The 24,635-nt window shown below is 34.4% G+C and overlaps 2 protein-coding genes across 5 annotated transcripts in view; one reads left to right on the forward strand and one right to left on the reverse strand.

The window, feature by feature from the left end:
• Positions 1–9,814, forward strand: part of USP14 (ubiquitin specific peptidase 14) — a 30,959-nt gene extending 21,145 nt beyond the window's left edge. The window contains exons 13-16 of one of the 3 annotated variants that reach the window (XM_039844943.1): positions 473–601; positions 5,598–5,658; positions 6,015–6,122; positions 6,785–9,814. In XM_039844943.1, coding sequence (XP_039700877.1) covers positions 473–601; positions 5,598–5,658; positions 6,015–6,122; positions 6,785–6,936 — 450 coding nt within the window. In that variant the 3' untranslated portion in view covers positions 6,937–9,814. The remainder of the gene's footprint in view (positions 1–472; positions 602–5,597; positions 5,659–6,014; positions 6,123–6,784) is intronic. The other 2 variants (XM_039844944.1, XM_039844942.1) reach the window with 2 other exon arrangements.
• The window catches only part of THOC1 (THO complex subunit 1), a 42,221-nt gene continuing 27,294 nt past the window's right edge, over positions 9,709–24,635 (reverse strand). The window contains exons 12-21 of one of the 2 annotated variants that reach the window (XM_039844940.1): positions 20,742–20,842; positions 19,264–19,330; positions 19,015–19,065; positions 18,867–18,937; positions 18,379–18,474; positions 17,179–17,244; positions 14,270–14,353; positions 11,390–11,537; positions 10,578–10,653; positions 9,709–10,106 (exon numbers count right to left, since the gene is read on the reverse strand). In XM_039844940.1, the coding sequence (XP_039700874.1) occupies positions 9,811–10,106; positions 10,578–10,653; positions 11,390–11,537; positions 14,270–14,353; positions 17,179–17,244; positions 18,379–18,474; positions 18,867–18,937; positions 19,015–19,065; positions 19,264–19,330; positions 20,742–20,842 (1,056 nt within the window). In that variant the 3' untranslated portion in view covers positions 9,709–9,810. The remainder of the gene's footprint in view (positions 10,107–10,577; positions 10,654–11,389; positions 11,538–14,269; positions 14,354–17,178; positions 17,245–18,378; positions 18,475–18,866; positions 18,938–19,014; positions 19,066–19,263; positions 19,331–20,741; positions 20,843–24,635) is intronic. The other variant, XM_039844939.1, reaches the window with a different exon arrangement.

The raw sequence follows: 24,635 nt of genomic DNA on the forward strand, positions 1-24,635 counted from the left end.
ACTGTAGTTGAAGTATCTACTAGTGTTAACTTTATATATTAATATTAGTTATTAAATTATATCACTTATTTTTATGTAAAATTGTATTTAAAATTTAAAAGAATCATAAGCGATCCCATTTCTGAATTAACTTTACTACTGGTTTTAGGTATCCATTATTTTAACAACAACTGGTCTACTGTTTCTGAAATGCTTCTTTTGTTGTATAAATTTTGGTAACTCCTCTGTGGTTAGTTTCATGGGTTAAAATGTTTAATGGAAAAAAGTTAAAAAAAAAACCCTTTTTTTACCTTAAAGTTAGGATTAGTTAGATTAAAAGTAAACACTATGATGTTTTCAACTGTATAAATTTCCAAGTGATTTTTACAGATTTTATTTTCAACTTTATTTGAATAATGTGGGATGGATGTTTTAAATAACTGCCTTTATAAACCTGTTAACACGTTTATTTTTCTTTTTGGTTTGTATATAGGATGTTAAATTTCCTCTTATGTTGGATGTGTATGAACTATGTACACCAGAACTTCAGGAGAAAATGGTGTCTTTTCGATCAAAATTCAAGGATCTTGAAGATAAAAAAGTGAATCAGCAGACAAAGACAGTAGGTTCTTAATTACTGATTTTCTAATCTTAAAATTTTAATATCTAATCGGTTTTTAACAATTGCTTTCTATTGGTAATTTATTAGTAAAAATAGATGGACCTGTAATTTATTTAGCACATATACAAATCCCACATATACTGGTGCAAAGCTTTGAAGTTTTAGGTGTATTTTAGTGTTAAAAAAAGAACTCTGGTTATGATAAATGGGTCCTTTATAGTAGAATAGCTTCGTATTTGTATTTTCTTTTCTTCTGTAATTTCCAGCTTATTTTCCTTTTGTATTTATCTCCTCAAAGCACTTCATGTAAAAATCTTGCCTACTATTTTCTGCATATTATATTTTTTTCTTTGTAAGCCATGGAGTTTTCTCCATTTTTAGGTGGAATTGGTGGTAGAGAATATTGATTTATTTGTGCTCACTGTGACAACCGAGTTGTATCTTTTAATAAGTGCTGCTGGTATACTTATAACTGCCAAATTACAACTGTAGCAACTATGTTTAACAAATTGTATTATTTTAGCTTAAGATAAAGTACAGTTGAATTATATGTTGAATTTTTTCTTCAAAATGAAAAAAGATATTTCTTGGTAACTAGAAGGATTTTCCATGTAATATAATCTATCGAGTTTTAAAATTAAGTTCTGCAGATTACTGTTCATGTGTGTGTATGAGAGATAAAGCAATTTTTTAAAAATTAAACTATTTTGAGATAATTTTCAATTCACATGCAGTTATAAGAAATAATAGAAAGATATTCCTAGTACCTTTTACCTAGTTTTCTCTAGTGGTAACATCTTGCAGAACTATAATACAGTATCAAAACCAGGATACTGACATTGATGCAATCTAGATATAGTATATTTCCGTCACTACAAAGATCGCTCATATTGCCCCTTTGTAGCCAAACCCACTTTCTTTTTGCCCCTATCTTCTCCTTAATTCCTAGCAATCACTATTCTCCATTTCTATAATTTTTTCATTTCAAGAAAGTTATATAAATGGAATCATATATTATGTAACCTTTTGGGATTGACTTTTCTCCCCAGCATAATTCTCTGGAGATTAATTCAGGTTGTTTCATATAGCAGTAGTTCCTTCTGTTTTTATTGTTGAATAGTATTCCACGTGGATATACCACAGTTTGTTTAACCATTCACCCATTAAAGGACGGATAGTTTTCAGTTTTGTCTTATAAAGCTGCTGTTATCATTCACATACCAGTTTTAGTGTAAACATAAATATTTATTTCTCTGGAATAAATATGCAGGCATGTAAATTGCCAGATTGCATGGTAGTTGTATAGTTAGCTTTTTAAAGAACTGTCAGATGTTTTCCATAGTGGCAGTACCATTTTAGGTTCTCATCCTCAGAATGTGACTAACGATTATTTTAGCCATTTGGATAGGTTTGCAGTGATGCCTCATTGTGGTTTTAATTCGCATTTCCCTAATGGCTAATGATGTTGAACACATGTGTATATTTGTCATTTGTGTATCCTCTTTGGTGAAATGTCTCTTCATGTCTTCTGCCCATTTTCTGATTGTGCTCTTTTTCTGATCTTGAATTTTGAGAGTTCTTTAATATTCTAGATACTAGTCCTTTGTCAGATGTATGGTTGCCAGATAGTTTATCCCAGCCTGTAACTTTGTCTTTTCATCTTCTTAACAGGGTATTTTTCAGAGGGAAAGTTTTTAATTTTGATGTAATTTGGCCGTTTTTCCCCTTTTTGATTGCCTTTGGTGTCCTATCTTAAGAAACCATTGCCTAGTCAAAGCCTGTGAAGATTTATGCCTACGTTTTTTCCTACAAATTTTATAGTTTTATTTCTTCCATTCAGGTCTTTGATCCATTCTGAGTTAACGCTTGTATATGGAATGAGGTGTACAGGTCTAAATTCATTCTATTACATACGAATATCTAGTTGTCCTAGCACTATTCTTTGCCTGTTGAATGGTCTTGGTACTCTTGTAGACAGTTAGTTGATCATAGACTTATATTTCTGGACTCTATTTTTATTCCATTGATCAATATTTATCCTTAGCCAGTACCACAGTCTTGATTAGTGTCGTTTAGTAGTCAGAAGAGTAGCAAAGTGTGAGCCTTCCGACTTTGTTCTTTTTTCAGCTCTTCTGAGTCCCTTGTATTTCTGTATTTATTTTAGGATCAATTTGTCATTTTTTCAAAAACAATTGGAATTTTGATAGGGATTGCATTCAATCTATAGGTCAATTTGGGGAGTATTGCCATTTTAATAGTATTAAGTCTTGAAATCCATGAACTCGTTAGGTCTTTTTATTTATTTAGGTCTTTAATTTTTCAACAGTGTTTTATAGTTTTCAGTGTACAAGTCTTGTACTTTGGTTAAATTTATTCTTGAGTATCTTATTCTTTTTTGTTTTTTTTGTAAAAGACGTTTCTTAATTTCAGTTTTGGATAATTTGTTGCAGTTGATTTTTGTATTGATCTTGTATCTTTTACTTTCCTGAACTGGTTTGTTAGGTGTTTCTTTTTTTTTTCGTCTTTTCTCTTTTGAAAGAGATTATGTAGAATTGGTGTTAATTTTCTTCAGACTTGATAGAATTGTCTGGGGAAACAATCAGGGCATGGAGATTTATTTTTCAGGAGTTTTTAAATTACAAATTCAACTTTATACTTACGAGCTATTCAAATGTGTAGTTCATTGGGTTTATTTTGGTAGTTTTTTCATGGATCCATTTCATCTAGCTTATCAATTTTATGTGTTTGCATATAGGGCTGTAAATTTCTCAGTACTTTCACCATCCTATAAATTTTGTTATACTGTGTTTTCGTTTTGATTCTGTTCCTTGTATTTTTAAAAAAAATTTCCCTTGAGGCTTCTCTGACCTTGTATTATTTAGAAGTATCTTGTTTAGTTTCCAAATGTTTGGAAGTTTTTCTATTTTTTCTGTTACTGATTCTAGTTTGATTCCATTGTGGTGAAAAAATATACTTATGTTATATTCCTTTAAATTTGTTGAGGTTTGCTTTATGGCTCAGGATGTGATCTATCTCGGTGTATGTTTCATGGGCACTTGAAAAGAATGTGTGTTCTGTTGTCGAATGTTCTATAGATATTGATTAGATCCAGTTGATTAATGATGATGTTGCATTATTCTATAATCTTGCTGTTTTTCTGTCTAGTTCTTTGTTGAAGAGGAGTGAAGTCTTCAACTAAAATTGTGTACCTGTATGTTTCTGTTTAGTTCTGTCAGCTTTTGCTTTGCATGTTTTGTAGCTCTTTTATTTGATGCATACACATTTAGGATTGCTTTGTCTTCATGGCGGACTGACCCTTTTATTCAGTATTCCTGTTCTTGGTAAATTTCTTTGCTCTGAAGTCTACTTTATCTGATATTAATTTGCCACTGCTGCTTTCTTTTTGTTAATGTTTCCATGATATATTTTCATCCTTTTATTTTTAATTTCTCATACTGTTATATTCGAAGAGAGTTTCTTATAGACAGTGTATAGTTTTGTCATGTTCTTTAATCCACTCTGTTAACTTCTGTCTTTTTACTGGTATATTTAGATCATTTACATTTAATGTAATTATTGATATGTTAGTGTTTAAATCTATTGTATTTTTTGTTTTGTTTCTCATTTTTGCCTTCTTGTAGGTTACTTGAACATTTTCTAGAATTCTAGTTTGATTCATCTATACTGTATTTGAATATATTTCCTTGTATAGCTTTTTTTGGTGGTTGCTATAGCTATTACATTATATACAGTTGACTCGAACAGTGCAGGGATTTTGGGTTTTGGGTTTTGGGGTGCTGACTGTCCATGCAGTCAAAAATCCAAATGTTATATGTTGGTCCTCTACATACATGGATTCCCAACCACAAGTTGACTGAGTAACATGGGTTTGAACTTTGTGGGTCAGTTGAAAAAAACTGGTAAGTGGACTCACACAGTTCAAACCTGCATTGTTCAAGGGCCAATTGTATATGAAAGGGAATGGTTGACCTAATTGTCATTTTTTGTTGTGGGATCCTTTGACTTGTCACTTTAGCTATCATTAAACTGCTTGCATGTCTTTGTTACCATTGTAGTTTTCAAGAACTTTGCCGATATACCTAGATAAGTTGTTTAATTTTTTTATATTGCACACTGAAATGGGTTGATGCGAGGAGTTTCCACTAAAGAGCCTTATCTAAAGTAGTAAATCATGCCTCTTTTAATATATGTAAATGTTTGCTGAATTAAATATTTCAGTTTATTTGGGCTGAAGTGGTAGGTGGCCATGGCTTAACAGATTTAATATTAGTTGCAGTAATTCAGCTTCTCTTTTTTTGAGGCAGCTCTTTTTTGTTGTTGTTGTTTTCACTTGTGTGTTTTGGTAGTATTTTGGTAAAATTATAGAATTGGATTTTCCTATTCTACCCCTAGAACACTGTTTATCCATACTATTATATTCACTGGTATGCTCTAGCTTTAGTGGTTTAATGTTGGTACTATAGTCAGAGGGTCAGTGACTATACATACAAGATTGCGTACTGTTAAAGTGTGGGCCTTTTGGGTTTACAGTTTTATGTTCTCTATAGCTATATCATTTTAGTAATTTGTAAGGCAGACCATATTTTGTCTTTTGCCTTGGTGCTTTGCATTGTAGACAGTAAACATTTGTGGAAATGAATATAGGTATCCCCTGCTTTTCGAAAGCCCACGTATGCCACCTTGCTTTTATGAAACACGTACCTGTTTTTGCTAACTGAAAGAAATCTGAAGAGGATTTTTGCTTTTACGTGAAAAGTAATTATCATACTAATGTAGGTCTTTCTCTTTTCATAAAATCGCAATACTGTTAACATGAATTTTCAAAAAGGGGATACTCTTTGCTTTATGCCAATTTGGCTTATGATGTTTTCATAGGAATGCTCTACTTTCAGATAGTGGGGAAACTTGTATTCTTTGAGATTGCAAATTTTATTTCCAATATCATGATTTAGAATTAAGTATTTTTCTTTTTTAGACTGACAAAAAGAGTAGTCCCCAGAAAGAAGTTCAGTATGAGCCCTTTTCTTTTGCTGATGGTAAGTGAAATCTTCATTTCAATTGAGGTGTAGTGTGTGCGATTTCTTTTAAGGTAAAATTACTGTCTTGCCACATATCTGTTTTTAAAGATATCATTTTTTTTTAAAGTTATGTATCTTGAAGTATAATTTACATTAATATGACATACAGTAAAAGTCACTTTTTCATGAATGATATCATACTTCTTAAAACATCTTTCATGAAGCCTTAACTTTGAACAGTAGTTTCTTACTGGATTCTAATAATAATACTTCTCTAGGCTAAACTTTAGAGTTATTCTTGCTTATTACCTAGCTTGTGAAAGTACATGTTATTATTCATTGTCTATTATTACTGTATTTATATCTTTCATTAGACATTGGCTCCAATAATTGTGGATACTATGATTTGCAAGCAGTGCTAACACATCAGGGACGATCTAGCTCGTCAGGTCATTATGTATCATGGGTGAAAAGGAAACAAGGTAAAGATTCTGTTATTTTTTTTCAATTGTTACTTACCCTTTTAAAAGTTTGTCTTAGCATACATTTTATAGCACAGTCGTTCTCAAATGTTTTGGTCTCGGAACCACTATACGTTAATTATTGAGGACCTTTCCAAAGAGCTTTTGTTTATGAGAATTATATCTTATTTGCTATAATAGAAATTAAAACTGAGAAGTTAATTCATTTAAAACCAACAGTAATAAACCCATTACATATTAACATAAATAACATTTTCAAAATAGAAGTATTTTAAAAAAAATTTAGCAAGAAATGGTATTGATTCACATTTTTATAAGTCTTTTTTGTTTGGCTCAATAGGAGACAGCTAGATGCTCCTAAATGTTTGCATTCTGTCTGTTGCTTTATCACACATCGTGTAGTCTCTGGAAAATTCTAGAGCACACTTGAGAGAATGAAGGGAAAAGGCAGTTTATGCTTTAATGGTGTTACGAAATTAGTTGTAACCTTCATGGAACTTCTGAAATGGTCTTGAACCTTAGTGGTCCCTGGACCACACTTTGAGAACTATTGATGTGGCAGATGGAATGCTGCTTTGCATAAAATTACTTAGTATTTGTTTGAAATGGAGCTCTGAAAAAAATCATGTATATTAACTTCATTTTCCTCTCTCGTTCTTTAGATGAATGGATTAAATTCGATGATGATAAGGTCAGCATTGTGACACCAGAGGATATCTTGCGGCTTTCTGGCGGTGGAGACTGGCATATAGCTTATGTTTTACTCTATGGGCCTCGCAGAGTTGAAATAATGGAAGAGGAAAGTGAACAGTAATCTCCATTTTAGCTATTTATGCTTAGGTGTGAAATAAATGTTATTTGTTGATCATTTCTATAATCCAGAGCTTTAGAGGAAGATACATAAGTGGCTTTTTGTTTCTCTTCATGTGGAACAAAAGAGGGCAGAAGCAGACCACTCTATGTATCAACCTAAAAAATTACAGAAGAGAAAAATTGCCTTTGGACTGTGCTGCCCTGTAAAAAGGTAGCAGGAAGACATTTTTAAAGAGCTTATTTCTTACATTAATTTTTAAAAATTGAGTTGAAATGCTTTTCAACTATTACCTTCTGTGATAATTTTCTTCCTTGCCATTTTCTGCCCAATATTCAGCGATGAGATGTTTATTGCACACCTATTACTGTTATTTGTTGTTGTTCTTGCATGGTCAAACCACAAGTGATTCACTAGCTGTCCATCCTTTGCCTTATCTAACAAATTTTGCCAGGAAGATGGAAAGGAAGTAAGTGTTGCTCTCATTGTGTTCTCAGTGCTGCTGTCCACATCCCATGGAAACATGGGTACAATCAAGTATTTGTCCAGCCTGATCGTTGCTGGCTTTTCATGACTTTAAAATAAATAGTGATCAATAGTACATTTGATTTTACATTTATTATTGTGTCTCTGATGTACTATGGTTTGTACATTTAACTTTGTCATGGTTTTGTAGTAATCAGCCTTAAAAAATGTTGACAAGCTCTGGTTGCTTATTTTTAGAAAATGAGGATATTTAATAATAAAAAAAAGAGGGATTAATAGTTTTGACCTCAAGTCTTTTGTCTATTGAGTGTTAGAGCTTGGCTGAAGTTCAGATATGTTTAATCTTATAGTTTCTGCAGATGGTTAGTTAAGCATCCATTTAAACATGTTATCTTCTGTGTGCTAACATTTATATTCTATTTAAAAAACAAAGTAGTAAAAGTAATGGAGTTCTTTGGATGCTGAACACAATGATATTATCAAGTTAGATCTGTTCCTTAGCTCAGTGCTCGGTTGGTGTTTTTCACTCTTTTGTCAAATCTTAATGTCCCTCAGAATTCAGTATCAGTGATTTTTAAAGTGATAGTAGAAATACCGAGTATGAGGTATTTCAATATGGTAGGTTTCTTTAGTACATCATAATTAGTCAGTTCATTTCAGGAACTTGATTGCTAGAGAAAATATAAAGTATTACATAATTCGTCTCTGATTTTGAGTTAAATATTTATAATAAAGTTTTGGAGGTTATCATGAAATCTCATCTTTGTTTATGCTGTTTTACTGCTCTGCAGAGCACAGCACTGGTAACTCAGATTCTTAGAGAATAATGGCCATTTTCCTCTTGAGTTTGAAAATTGTGTATAATCTGAGAACACTAGAGGATATGAAATAAGCATTTCAGGGAAACTTATTTGTAAATAGCTTCTTCAGTGAAACTTTATTGGCAATCAGTAGTCCATTTGCTTTGGGGGAGGGTGCAGAATAGACCCTGGAGGATGAAACTAAGAATTATAATGTTTCTTTTATATTGGTGTGATGCTTGTAACTTTGCAGTTTATTGTTTTATTTGGTCTGAACAATTTAGAGGACATAAATTTAGCAATCAAAATTTAGATTTTCTGAATTGCAGGATGCTACATCAGGTCAGGTGGGTTTAGAACAAAGTAGGTAAGACTTGTGTGGAACTAAAATTTTAAAATTGTAATTCTTTGTCACCATTAAAAACTTGATTTCATTTTATTTGATCCAAAAAAAAGCATTATTCCAAAGATTTTTTAAGTATAAGAAATTGGACTTCTATCAGTGTTATTTTAAATAAGGCTGTTATAGAATTCAGCCTTGTACATAAGGTCTTTGAGAGTAGGCAAGAAAATGTCTTGTCTCCTGAGCTTGCCTTATATGCTGTGCCGCTAGCACTGAAGCCCTTTCCATATTAGAGCTGTGCTTCAAGTGGCTAGTGAAGTTAAGGCCAAGCCAGAACATTTATAGTGTAATAGGCATTTAGTAGCTGTGCTTTGGGATTCAAAACGATAACCTAAACTTAGACCTCTAAAGGGTAATGCTTATGTGGAAACTGGAAAAGTACATGGTACTATCTCCAGCTGTTACTACGTAGTGATTTGCTGTTTATAGGGTGCTTTCATATACATCTCATTTGCACTTCACAACAATCCCTGAAGTATGCATCCCTATTTTAACGACTTGAGAGGCTAAATGATTTTTTTAAGGTTAAAAGAACTAGGTTTTAGACTTTACCCCCATTTCTTTTAAAGTTGGGGGTTGGCAAACATTTTCTTTAGTGGGCCAGATAGTAAATATTTTAAGCTTTGCAGGCCATAAGATCTTTGCTGCAATTACTTGGCTGTTGTAGCATGAAAGAAGCCATAGACAGTACTTAAATCAGCATGGCTGTGTGCCAGTGAAGTTTTACTTAATAAAACCAGGTGGTGAAAGGACCATTGTTTGCTGATTTTGTGCTTTAAAACATAAGCCTGACTAGAGCACTTAGTTTCAGAAAGTCATATTGTGGGATTTTCAGAATAGTAAGTTAAATTTTGTAACTACTAACAGCATGCAGGAAACTAATTGGGCATAGTGTATTTTATAGAAACACCATGTCCCTGAATATCACGTATTGACTTCATTATCCATTTAACAAAAATATATTATGTGACCTTGAGGTCACTTTATTTTGATCATTTAAACCCATTCCCTCCTTTCTCCCAAACTCTTAGGTCAGTTATCAAGAGCCAATATGTGTTGTTGTTCTTGGAGCACCAGCCAACTGTACAACTGTTATAAAAATGTTTATTGTTTACCAAAACCAGTGGACCTCTTATCAAATGCTGCTTGGTAACAAAATCTTATCACAGTTTTAATAAAAAAAAAAAGCTAACTATTTGTCTCATTGTCATTAGTTAGACTTTCTGCAAGGTCACTTAATCCAGACTTATTGAGTGCATTAATCAGGTTCTCAGGTGTTGCATGTACTCCCTCTTGATCTTGCCAGGCGACTAGTAGCTGCTTAGCTCTCATCTTCATGTCTTCGCTGTCGCACTCGATCTGTCTAATTTCTGAGTCTTTCATTTCCAAGTAGGGAGCCAGAATCTTCCATTGTTCGCCTAGTTTGTTGGCAAATACCTCTATTTGTTCCCCTGTTACAGGTTTGTCTCGCCGAACATCAGGACCTAGAAAACACAGGAAATGTAAATTATGTACAAAGTATAAGGACATGCACAATTCAAAGCATACAACTGGGATGATGCCACTGAGGCATTATTTTGAAGTAAAATAATTCCTTTTTATATTTCCCATGGGTTGAATACTGTTAACAGTCATGATCATTAGGAAATCAATAAAGCTAAAGGTGTTGCCTCTATTATAATTATCAAAGTTTCCCCTGAAATCAGTTGCCCCTTTCTGAACCCCTCAAGAATTAACAGAGGTATGAGTCACCTTCAAATGTAAATACCTTCTTTCCTGTCACTTCCAAATAAAATGTAATATTTTAAATTATTATCAAGCAATGTTTTAAATTCCTCACTACAGAAACAGCTGAGCTACATGGTAAAAGTTGAGAAGTAGATCAACGTACCTCTCAACAAAGAACCCCAATCTTTTCCAATTTTGTAAAATAGCCAAGAAAATTCAATTCTTACTTTCATTTTCCTTCAGTAAAGCATCATTATCTTCCTCATCTTCATCCTCACCTGTTTTTATTTCTTCAGAAGGAGGCTAAAACGAGTAAGAAGAATATTTAAAAGAATGCCAACTTCTAAAGATAACTGGGGTACATTTTGTTTAGATAAGAGTGGTTGTGACAGTCCAAGTACAGGACCCAGAAATTTACCCGAGAGTATTAAATGTGAATGTCAGGTTAAGTGTCACAAAAGTGGGACAGTGTTAACCTGGAGGAGTGGACGGAAATGACCTGAAAGTTGGAAAGACTCCCCTTGTCTCCTGATCAGGGAAGAAGGGAGTCAGTAAAAAGCATGGTAAAATGACCTTCAAATGCCTAGTAGTAACAATGGTGAAGAAAAGACTATGGGGAAACAACTATGTCCTGAAAACTTTTTGAGTAATTAGGTTTTATGCACACAGTACCATATTAGAGTAATACAATGAGAAAATTGTATTGGAAGAGTAGATAGGGCAAGTTGCTTACTGCTACCCTGTCTTCAATAAAAGACAATATAATGCATCGAATGACAAACAGGAAAAACCATAACAGTTTACCCAAAGTATTGCAGACTTACATTAAATTAACATGCTGTATAAAAACTTATCAGTTTATCTATTTCCTATAAAATGCATACTCATGCATTTTTGTCATCATTCTAAAATGGAGTATGTGGCTTTTTTTTTCACATGATAAATGCTTAAATTCAGCTTTTTGCTCAAATAGCAATAGCAGTTTTAATGAAAATACCATCAACTAAAGGATATGAAAAAATTGATCTATTGTACTTACTGGTAATTCCTTGGCTAGCTTTATTACCATGTTTTCAAGATATTCTGGCAAACTTTTAAATTGCTGGTTGGTTGGCTGGAAGAAGTGAGGGCTTCTCCGTGCTAATAGTCTCAGGGCTCTCCAACCATAATTTGAATTATTCACAGCTCTATAAGAAGAGACATGAGACTTTTAAGTTATAGTTTATTCCTATATTCCCTTCTAGTTACTTTAATTCATGTGAAATTCTGTACTCTAAGGTAAGTAGCTGAAGGCACCATTATTTTCATTCTGATTGTATTCCTAAAGAACCTTTCAGTATGCAGTTTACTTATAAATAATAGAAACCAAGAGCCTAAAGAGGCAGGTTCATATGTGGTGAGCACATTTTAAAGATTTATACACATTTTACTTAAGAGTCAATTACTATGTGTCCAGTACTGGTTAGATGCTGTATGTGCAAGACAGAAATCTACCTAGTTATTTAGAAAAAAAATTCGTAATAGGTTCGCTAGGTTCAGTGCATTTAACCATATTGGCAATGTCATGTACAAGTGTTGAGTTCCAGAATATTTTGTAAATTCAACAGTTTTGATCATGTTAATTTAATCAATATTTGGATTTTTTTTTCTATTTATGTAATATCTAAACTTTAATTTGCTCCGTACCAACCTTTAGGAATAAAAATGAGTCCAAAATTAAATGGGAAACATCTAATAGCCAACACAGTAAGAATGCCAAGAACAGAATCCATGAACTGTTCTCTCTAATAAAGCAAAGCAATAATAGGTGGTACTCAGTAAGAAATGGAAACCTCAGGAAAATTCTAAACATAATGTTCCTTTAACAGGCAAGCTGCAGAAGAATCCAGAGCACAATTTTTTTCTATTTATGAGTCTACAAGTCAGTAGTTCCCCTATCCCCCAAGTCGTTAGAGTAGCAGCCTGGTTTAGTCATCTCTCATACATGAGCCTCACTACCTCTGAGACGTGATGACACCTACAAAACTATCCCTAGACTGTGAGGGCCCTTACAAACTAACACCATGCTACAAGGATTTGCATACACAGTTATGAGCCTTTCTGACACATTTCTGTTTAATTTGAATCTTTTAAGCATTTTCAAAATTCCCTGTCAATTATACATACAAACTTCTCATTCTCCAGAGATCTATACCATCTAAGTTCCTAAACCAATCTTAAGAGAACTTAACTTTAAAGAAAAATCTAACTAGTCTTACCTAATAAATCATTCGTTCATTCAAATACTTGTTGGGCTGGGCACTCAGGAGTTGTGGAGATTGTAGGTGCACCCTTGAACACCTGAAGCCAGAGTGATTTTCCTGGCTCTGCCATTTAACTAGCTGAGAATGAGAACTTCAGTAAATTATTTACCCTTTGCCTTAACTCCTCAACTGTAAAATGGAGACAAGAACAGTTTCTACATTAGAGGTATAAGGTAAGAGCTTAGGAAGTGCCTGACACAGGAATCCGTTGCCAAGTATCATTATCGATAAAGTATAAGACAATTTCAGTGATAAAGATGAGAAAAACATGAGAAATGAGAATTTCAGATGGTGATATGTGCTATGAAAAATACAATAGGAGTGTATTACAGAGAGAAAGGGGAGGAGCTTTTGGTCAAGGAAAACTCCCAGTATTTGAGATGAGAGGTGAAGCGAGAGGGCAAGCCATGGGCATACCACAAGGGAAGTTTTAAGCAAAAGGAATATCAGCAAGTGCAAAGGTCCTGAAATGGAAGACCTTTTGACTTGAACAGAAACAGGGTTATAGTGGAGAGAAAAGCAAAGAGGAGACATGGTTGGAAGAGCCAGTGTGAACCAGATTAAGGAGGTCTTTTAGACCCCAGGAAGGTTGGATTTCATCTTAATAGTTACTGGAAGATTTTACACAGGAGATCTTGTGAATTTAAAGATCACTGGCGGATGCATAGAAAATTGACCAGAGTCCCTAGATAAGAGGTCACAGTAATTCTAACTCAGTGGTCACAGCACTCTTCACTGAATGCTAACTACACGACATGCATGCTTCAAGTGAATCTTATTTAATCCTCAGGATAATGCTGTGACATGAGTACCATTCCTATTTAATAGATGAAGAAACAGCAGAGCGGGGTCAAATTAGCCCCAGTAGTCTAGCCAGTAAGTGGCAGAGAGTTCTGGCACTGGGACCTAGGCAGTCTGACAAGAGGAAGAGGGCCCTTGCCCTTAAATCGCACCATCACGCCTATTCGAAACCATGGGCTGTGTGGCATCACCTAGAAGATTCAGAGGAAGAAGCAACAGTGGAGACTGAGTCCTGAAGTTACTCTAAAATTTGAGCATTAGGTAGAGGGCTGGGGAGCCAGCAATGGTGACTGAGAAGCAATGAGACAAAAGGAAAAGCAGGAAGAGTGTAGTTCATCGGATGTCGAGAGGAAAATGTTAGCTAAGAAGGGAGAGATCAACTGGGGAATAATGCTAAGAGGTCAAAAAAAAAGTGCTGCAATAAAGTGAGCTGTAATTCTGTTTGCTGGTGGAGGGTTTTGCCTTCAACTTGCAAAAACGTGACATTTATGAAAGCGCAATAAAGCAAAGCACAATGAAACGGCATTCCTGTACTGTGATTTGAAGGGGAACAGAGGTGATAGTTGGAGGGAGATGTAGGCTCAAGGGGGAGGTTTTCTTATTTTTTGAGACATGCATGATTTTAAGTCGTGCTTGTTAGTCAATAGCAACGGTCATTGAAATCAGGATGTGTAATGTGAACTTGGTACATAAACTCACCTAAGAGGAAAAGTACTACACTGTCAACTGTCTCCCCTTACTAATTATTCAAGTATACATACAATTCTTAAGGAAAAAATACTGGAAAAAATTAGCTCATGAGAAACATTACTTACTTATATTCATTTTCAACCATGTTTTCAGGGTCTGCTTGTTCAATGGCTTCTTCAAAGAATTCCTCCAAAGTTGGCATGTATTCTCTGGGTGTTAAAAAATAACTAGTGAGGATCACGTGAGTTCTTAATAATAAATATAAAATGTTGGCAAAGATTATAATGTTACCAACACCTGAGTTACAGTTAGGCAACCTAGGAACTCAGATTTTTAGAGGTAAATAAATGACTCAACTTCTCAAAGGGGAATATAAAGGGGGCAGTGTGGTACTGCACCACATTATCTACTATATACAGTGTGATGTAACGCACTGCGGTGTAATGTTCGCGATGCTACTGGTCACACACGGAGGGCAGTCGGGTTTACTAGCATTTAAATTTCACCAGCAAGCAGGAAAGTTACATGTCCACGTTCATAGATATTTTTTCTATAAACCAGAATTAAACCAAAACGGACAACCAGACACACTGATATTTCAAGAGTTTAACTTTGAACTTATTTTAGATTGTTACCATGGTAGCATGATTGGTTTTAATTGCATCTTCTTGAATTTGTTTTTAGAAATAAAATTTTGATAAATAAGATCTAAGATCTGATCAGAAGATATCTTTGACTAAAAGGAGAAAAACGGGCTCTCTAAAGAAAAATCAAGCATCAACTCTTACACCTTCCATTACAATAATACTCTCTAACTGATGAACTTTATAGACCTGTAAGACTTCTGATGAGTTTACCACCACTCTTTTCTTCTACCTGTTAACGCTAGACAAAAAAAGGCTCACATCAGACTATCATTCATAAATGTTTGGAATTGTTGCTAGTTTTTAAAATGACTATATAGTGTGAATAATCAGGACTAATATAATGAACATCCCAGGCTTTTGCCATAACTGCTTCAGACTTACAAACACTACAAATATAGTTGATTTTTAAGGAGTTTAGTGTACTCCTCCCTCATCTCTTTCCTCCCCAGCAGTAGCTACTCTTCAGAATTTGGTATTTATCATTCATGTACTCTAAAAAATTTTAAATAGTTTTGAATCTTTCAAACTTTTTATTAATGGAATTCTGCTGTATCCTTCTAAAACTGTGATTTATCTTTTATTTGATTGCTTTACTTTTCTATATTTACTTTTCCTCAACTCATTGAAAGTTATATATTCTATTGCTTTTACATACTTAGCAAGCATGCTTAAAGTCTAGTTATTCATTATCTCTATCTTCATCTGTAACATTCTTTAATTCTGATCACTCCTTGTATTATGTCACTTTTATCAAGTATGTTAGTTTTACTTTTTTAAACAACCCCCAATTAGTAATATTACTGTTTTACACAAGGAATTCTTGATGAGATTTAGTCATATTTACCAATGTCTTTGCATAGCAATCCTTCTCGCAACTTACATATTATTTCTGGGTTTAATTTCTGACAGCTTTTTAAAGGACTGCTGATGACAGATTCTAGCAGTTTTAGTTTGAAAGTAACTATTTCACACTTTTGACTGACATCTACTCTTTATTATAGAATTTGGTGTTCATACTTTCCCTCAACACTTTGAAGCTATTACTCCTGGTTCCTTTTGTTCTTGAAGTCTGTTATCAGTCTAATTTTGCCCTTTTGCAGGTGGTCTGGTTTTTCTCTCTGGTGACTTTATTATAATGTGTAGAGACTAGGATTATGTTTATCCTACTTAAAACCTGTACTTCCTGAACCTAAGAATTTATGCCTACTCTTAGTTCTGAAAAATTATGTCATTATGTCCTTAATTATTGTCTGTTTCCCATTCTCTATTTCCTCCTTCTATTATATGTTTGTTGGACTTCATCATCCTGTGGTTTCTGACTTTTACACTTACATATTTTCTAACTCTTGATCCTTTGATACTTGCTTTCTGGGTAATTTTTATATCATTCTTATTTCACCCATGGCTAGTCTGCTATTTAACCTGCCTATTAAGTTTTATAATTTCAATGACTATATTTCTTATTGCTATAAGTATTTTTTTTTTTTTTCAAATTTCCTTGGTTCTTTTTGAGAATGTCATGTTCCCTTCTTTTACTTTCAATTCCTTCTTTTATGTCTTTATCTTAAATATACTTATTTTAAGCCTTTATTCTGATGGTTTTAATATTCAAAGTGGCTAACTTTTGTTGCTTGTTCTGATTCTTATTCATGGTAGATTATCATCTTGAATGTTCTGTTAAGTCTGGATGATGAACTTATCTTCATATTTTTATCGTAGGATCCTTGTGTGGCTTAGGTTGAAGATGTGACCTCTGGAAAGCTTTATATCATCAGCCTGAGACTTTTAAATTTACTCCCTAAAAGGTTCCTTTACACTGCTGGTAGCAGAGATTTAAACTGTAAGGCTGCATGACAGCAGGATTATGGTTATAGTTTCTCAGGGAATACATTTTCCTTTTCACCCACACCCCAGGTAGATATGAACAAGCTTCCTTGTTTCCTGTGCCAGTGGGCAAGTCCCTCCGTCTCCCACTCTGCTCTTCTTTCACACGTTATGTAGTACGTTGTCAAGGGGAAACTCAGTTACAAATTCATGCAGGCCTAATGTCTCACCTCTGTCCTTTTATGGTTGTTAAAACAAGTTTCTTGGTTCCCAAAAGTAGGAATCATTTGTATTTCTCCCCAGCTAGAAGCAATTACATTAGTTCATACCTTGGTTTTTAGTTCCCTCTTCTTTTGTGAAACTTTACTTTCTTGTGATTTCTAAAATTATTGTATTAGCACATATAGGTGTTTTGTGGTTAAAGTCATATTCTGCTGTGCCAAAGGCAACCACAATAAACTATTATGTTTCTTTTGAGCTCTCTTGATAGCTGAAAAAAGGCTCCATTCTACTCTATAACTTTTGAGAAAAGCAATACTTCATATGAAACATTTGAAACTTGCCTTGTTTCTGATTTACAGGCTTCCATATTATCAGGGCAGAGATTCCAAAGCCTTGTTAACTCCTCACTACAAAATATGCACATAAACAAATACATTTTTAATGGACAACATCTTCGTATGCATTAAAACTATAAAAAAAAAAACACCCTTTTCCCGTTTAGGAAAAAAAAGTGTAGCCCACTGCCAGTGTTAATATCACATGTAGGAATGCTATGTTTTCTAGGATTTGACGTTTTCAGGGATTGAGAATTACTATAATTTGTAAATAGAAATACCACTACTAAAAACAGAATGCTATAAATAGAATGTCATTTGTTTCCAAAGACTTGATATACCAGAGTGATGTGAAAGTAATAATGCAAAAGTGAGATATTTAGTGGCAAACTTTGGGGGTAAAGTTAGGAATGTAATCTGCGTGTTACCCTGGGGTAAATGCAGCTGCAAGCGCTGCTGGCAAGTATTCTTGGGGCAAATGGGAAATGGGTTAAAACAAATAGTGGAGTTTTAATTTTCTTCATTAAATTTTGGTATTTAGCAATTTTTTTATGTGAGCACATACTGAATGATAATCAATAATCATATTTTTCTAAGAACGAGCATAGTTCAAAGCAGCAGTTTCCAAACTTTCTGGTACCAGGGACTGGTGCTTCTACGAGAATCTAATGTCTGATTGATCTGAGGTGGAGCTGAGGTGGTGATGCTAGTGCTGGGGAGCAGCTGCAAATACATATGAACCTTTTCTCACTTGTTTGCCTGCCTGCCCGCTGCTCACCTCCTGCTGTGTGGCCCAACTCCTAAAAGACCACAGACTGATATTGGTCTGTGGGCCCGGAGCTTAGGGACCCCTGGTATAAAGCAATGAATAGTTAAGTAGAAGCTAACAAAAAACCAAGGATTATGGTATCTTGTGAAAACTAAAAATCAGCTGATCAATCTAACAGCAATTGTGATGTGATGTGAAAAGAATGGCATAGCCTAGAGCCATGGGTTTTGGAAGGAGGAGACAAAAATGGAATTTTGTCTAGTTGCATAAACCCACATAAGGAACCCTATAGATTGACAGGGGGTGTTTTGCTTTAGTCATCTATGTACGTATCAAGCACAATAACTGGAAAAACACAAAAACTGGAGAGTTCTTATAGTAACATCTTCAAAATATAAAAATCATAACATCCCACATACGGAGACAGGTTAACCTACTTTCCCATCAGAATCTTTTTGTTGGGTCCTTTTCCTAGGAAGTCCTCTGGTGCTGTTCTCTTCCGTACTACTCTTGTTGGCTTGGTATCTGATGCCCTGTGGTGAACAAAGCATACTGGAATTATAAATGGACAGCAGAAATGGAAGAGTCTTTAATGTAAATTTTGTTTTCTTCCAAAAAAATTGAAAGCTTCATATTATTATAGAACACTCATTAGATAAAAGACAAAAATGCCACATTAGAGTACATACAAGAAATGGGTATACAACATTTTTTTCAATAATTAGTACTAGACCAATTTATTCTGGGAACTTAATCACAAGAAATTTGAGGTAAAGATTTCAAATAGAAGTACGTCAAAGTGGTTGTACTCTTATAGAGCTCAACTTACATTTTTTTACGTGAAATACATATATCTGCACATAATATAATCATGGCAAATTATATTTTGAAATGCCTTTCTCATATTGTTCGAGTATATATTTACCTTTCTTTCACAAAACTTGGGCAGCCTTCATTTTTCCATGAGTTCCAGTTTTCTTCAGTGTTTAATATATGCTGGGAAAAACAAAGAAATTATTTTTGCATAGATTCTATTTGGTGCTAAGAAGACTATGTAAATATAAAACACATACCTCTACCATCTTTGAAAATCTTTCTCCATCGGGTGGGTTTTCAGATAGTAGCTGTGATTAGAAAGAATATACTAAGCTTTCAACAACTTTCTGCATCATAGGAGTGGTTTGTAGGCAGAGAACCAAGATGTGTTTGTGGTCTTGTACCTGAGCTTAACTTTATCCTTATTTTCCTATTTGGGGCTGAAACAAAGAAAATTCTAAATTTCCATTTTGTTCAATCATGAGTTTGTTGCGTGTTGAACTTACTTGATAAACTGATTTTGTAGTATCTTCAATCCAGAGTGATTGCTCATCAGTTAAAACATAGTTTGAACTAGGGAACAAAGCAATAAAAGCATGCTTGAGTTAACACCAATGTATTTTCAATTTTAAGGTTTATATACTGTCATGAAAAAACACAAGACATATAACAGGTAAGTTAACCATACTGTAAACAGTGTCAAAAATTACAAAGACAAGAACAATCATAAATGAAAGGATTTTAAGAAAGTCTTCTTACACTTCATCTTCAAGATGGTAAGAATTGAAGACATGAAAGTATACAAAGGATAATAAAACATTCGATTAATCCGGTTAACTATGAACAGAACAATGAGTGTTTCCTAAAATAAGTTTAATATATGATGAAAACTTGTGCCAACAGTAGTAGAACATGATCCAAATTTAGACAAGGCATGCTACACTCCTTTAAAATCCATTCAAAATATAATGAATAAAAACCCTAGAGAAGCTGAAGGCAGACTCGAATTATTAATAGCTGCTATTAATTCAGCTCTCACTATGTACTAGGTGCTTTATAGCCAACCAATAAATATTAACAGGCTATGATGTACCAAAATCTGAGTACTTTACATGCATTATTCACTTAATTCTTATGTTAAACAGAAACCATAGAGGTTCAATGATTTTCCCGAGGCTATTAAGCCTGAATTCAAACACAGGTCTGGCTCCAAAGTCCTTGATCTTTCTACTATGCTATACCGAACCTCTACAACAGAGCACTAAGAAATAACATTTTTGAGTGCTCGCTATGTGATATCTTAAAACTACAATTCTGAAAGAGCTGAACTGCAGCTAGTGAGTGATCAAAGTGGGATTTGAAACCCGCAGGTAGTAAAGTCATGTTTGTTACACAATAATGCTTTCCAAACTTAACAAAAATACCACTAAGTAACAGTGAACTCTATTTCAATTACAAACAGGACAAGAAGAAATGATCTGTGCTACAGGTGGAGGTATGCAGACAGAGAGTAAAGGTCCTGATTAGGTGTTGTTCTGAAACCTCAAAAAAACTGGAACTCCTCTGTGCTTCCAAAATTTACTTTTATTATTTCAGATTACTTTATATCTCGTGAAAGAAGTATTATTGGCTTAGTTTGCAAATCAGGTTTAGAGAAAGTATGAGCGAGGTAAGATGAGGATAATGGAAGTCTGGAGCAAAGACCTCCATCTACCAATACAACTGCAAACTCCCAGGAAGCCTCTGTGCTTAGCAGGAAAGAATCATATGGAAAATGGACACAGTCAACGCCTTTTCTCTAAAACAAATATACTAACGTCTACTTGTCTAACGAAAGCCCCAACTTATCTAATGTTGCTGCAAAATAAATGTTTCAGGGATGTGACCCTTATACAAAGAATGAGTACAATACAAAAGAAAAATACATCAATAACAAGTCCTTCTCTTTGCGATTTATAAATTGTTTAATACTCATTTCACTTACCTTTTGAATTTGACCTGTCCCTTGAGATATTGGAATAAAATGAGGTACTGCAATAAGATGTGTCGACGAAAGTTACTGTCGCTCAATTGTAAATCCATCAACTACTCAAAAAACAAACACACAAACAAAACAACACATTAAATTCAAGTTCTGCCTAAAGGTACAGGTTATGCTATTACAGAAATGGAAGATTTCAATTCAAAAAACATTTGCTAAGAGCATACTGTATGCAAGGCATTACTGTACAAGCCTCGAGAGAGCAGCAAAAGCTTTATTTAGATTTCTTAACCATTTTATTTCATGAGATATGTGTCAGTGGATAGCAATGTTATATCTATGGTTCTGAAGGCAGAAATATAAAAAAGTAAAAGGCTACTTTCCAACATACAAAGAAATAATGTCTAAAGGAAAGGTCCAAATGGATACACACAAGAGTGTTGCTCATTTATGTAGCCCTCCAAAGTTCCTGTAGTACAGTTGAGAATCAGTAATAACTGAGAAGAAATTAGAGGTAAAGAGTCATCTGTGAATTAAATGGACTTTTAAAACACTTTCTTTCTTTCTTTTTCTTTCTCTCTCTCTTCTTTCTTTTCTTTCTTTCTTTCTTTCTTTCTTTCTTTCTTTCTTTCTTTCTTTCTTTCTTTCTTTCTTTTCTGGAAAGTCTCAGAAGACTTTTTTTATATTTTAGAGAAAACTATCATAATTGTATTATCAGACATTAGAAAGGACACAGATTATGAGGAAGTTCTTCAGCCTGCCACCTAGCTGGTCTTCCCATTAAGGATGACCTCCAGTGATGAAGGCAATCAGTCTATTATGTCCACAGAGTGCTGAAGGAAAGCTGAAGTCTATATCTACCAATTTATGCTGTTTTTGCCTTCCGGACCTAAAGAAACAGCGGGAAGCTGGCTTCCTCTAAATGAATAACCACTAAGGTAACTTAAAGTCCTAGGAATTGGTTTCCAGTTCAAGGTTCCAAGTTCCTTTGGCCATGTTCCACATGCTATGCTTCTACCTACTAATGCAGCCTAACATTCACTAGCCACTTCTTTCACGCAGCTGGCTCTTGTTTAAGCAAACCTCATGGCTTTTTTTTCTTTTTAAACATATGACTGGTCTTCCAGTCAGGTTTTCCTCACCTTTAGAGACTGAATATTTGATTATTAACTATCCCATCCCATGGTCCCAGTCTTCTTTCCTCTAACTCCTGAGTTTACTTTCCACCAGGGCTCTCAGTTCCTGACCCCAACTCCACTGACAGACATAGTCCCTCTAATTTGGTCCCCCACTACCATGGCCACAAGCTGGATCTGCTTATCACAGCTGCCTCAGCTCTGAAATATTTAATTTACAATCCTCTCACTACTACTTCCTATTTTGCCAAGTCTCTCATTCAGTTGTCCCAATTTACCTAATACTTGGACCTTATTGAGACCTATATACCTTGAACCCTCCATTTTCCGCATACTAGTCTTACATGTTTTTACCATAATCCTATTTTAGTCTAGATAAGGGATCAGCAAACAGCAAACTTTTTATTAGTGGACCAGAGTAAATATTTTAGGCTATGTGAGCCAAGAGGCATATTATGGATATTATGTAGGCCTATGGGCTGTAATTGGCTGACCCCTGGTCTAGACTTCCTTGTTTCTCTTCATTTTCTTACCAACTTCTTCGAAACTCTTGATTCACACTTGTCACATCTACTGGGCAAAATGGCAACCTCAGATCAAACCAACTGTTATTCCCCTTCTCTATACCAATACTAAGGCTTCCAATCTATGCTGCAAGTGGAGCTGCTTGAAAGAAAATACTAATCACACAGCTATGCAGATGGTACTACTGCTACATTACTGTCTCCAACTTAAAACTCTCACCTCTAATCAGCAATCTTTCTTTATTCCCCAAGACTATTATTCTCTCTCCTATTCTCTACAGTAACTATTTCAAAACTTTTCCATTTACCAAAAATACTACTTACTACTTCTCTCTTGCTCAATAGATAACAACCTCCACCTTCAATAAGGAGAAAAACTCATTAAACTAGAAGTTTCAGTTCCACTCACATACTTGTTTTCCTCATTTTCTGTCACATCTTCATTGCTAAAGGTAACCCTTCCATCTGGACATCCCAATCTTCCGAAGTTAATTGAGTTCCATTAATTAACGGCTTGGTGCCTGTATCTTCAACCCTTTCCATCCAAGCTCCTTTCAATTAGCATTAAATAACTTCTCTCAAGGAGATCTTATAGCCCTACCTTATCCTCCCTAAAACAGAAAAGATTGTGAAAGAATTGGATACATTCACTGTTTCTAATTCACCCTTCAACCTGCTTTCTGGCTCACCAACCCACTGAAAGTAGTTTTGTCAAGATCAACAATGACTTATTGTCGTCAAATTCAATGAACACCCTTTTCATAGTTCCCATCCAACTTAATATATCTGGCTTCCATGAGGCCATACTTTTTTAGTTTTTCTCCACTCACCACCTATTCTTCAATCTTCTTCCTCACTCCTCTTTTCCTTTAAATGCTGGTTTTCTACAGGATTCAGTTTTATGTTTTCTTCTCTTTCCAGTCTACACTCTTTCTTTGATTACCAGGTACAAGGTGATAACATCCAAATCTGTACTTTCCATTTGGCTCTCATTTCTAATCTCCAGATTTGTACACTCAAGAAGCAACTACATATCTCTATTTGAATGTTTAATCAGATTTCATGTCCAAAATAAAATCCACCAATTTTCCCCACAAAGCCTGTTCTTCAGTGCTGGCTAATTCAGTGAAAGGTTCTACCATCTATTTGCCTAAGAAACTCTAGGAAGACTTCCTGGAAAAAAGCAGCAACTAACTATAAACTATAGGAGCAAACCTAAACTTGGAGAGTATGTGGGAAGAAAGAAACAGGGGGTACAATGACTGAGCCAAGTAAGAGACTAGCCTGTTAGAAGACCATAAGTAGTCTGTTAGAAGACCATAAGTAGTTCAGTCTGGAGTGAAGACAGGAACTACTGGCCTGAAGAGATGAACTAAGGTGACTGGGCGCTGTTAGTAACTCTTCATCTTTTTGGGGCTTTAAATCCCCTTTACCACATACATTTACTTTGGAAGATAATTTTTCTCGATAGAAACAATGGATTGAAAACAGGAGTTGACAAGACTCAGAGGTGAGAAGGTAGTGTGATCATTCAAGGTAACTGCTTCACATTATCCTTAAGATCTTAACTACACCCTGAGAAGATAAAGTGACCTCTGCAAGATTATACAGCTATTTAGTGACAGAACTGAGACTAAAACCGACATACTTAATTGTGTTTCTTCTGTAATATACATCCTCTAGTTTTACTTTTCTTTGGTTATTTTAAAAATTACATCATTTACATCAATGGGTCAAATACTTGTCATCTTTGTTTCTTGAATAAAGGGGCTTTTATTATCCTTAGCTTTTATTGCACATCTTTGGTCAGGTCTGAGCCTTCCTGATATTATTCTAAACCTAAAAAGGCTTATGCTATTCTTTTCAGTTACCCTTATGCCTTCTGTCAATAAATTGCACATGTAAACAATATTACTGGTAAAATTAATTGAAGTGTGAAATCTTCCATTTCTATCACTTTAACCCAAAATACTTGAAAAACCTGTGCTAGGAAACAAAGCATCATCATTAATTAAAATCTTACTGATTTTTCATCAATAACATTATCAGCTGAGATAAATTACCCAATTTTCAAATCATGAAATTTTTTAAATGTTCAAAAGGTATAGTTAATAGAACATACATATCCCACTATACAGTTACATATCAAATCCTAACATTTTCACTTGTTCAACATTTGTTATCTAATATATTATTGAAACTGTTCTTGTGTTCTTTTCCACATATGTTTTAGGCTT

The sequence above is a fragment of the Pteropus medius genome, unplaced genomic scaffold (genome assembly GCF_902729225.1).
Source record: "Pteropus medius unplaced genomic scaffold, Ma_sr-lr_union100, whole genome shotgun sequence".
Classification (NCBI taxonomy): Eukaryota; Metazoa; Chordata; class Mammalia; order Chiroptera; family Pteropodidae; genus Pteropus; species Pteropus medius.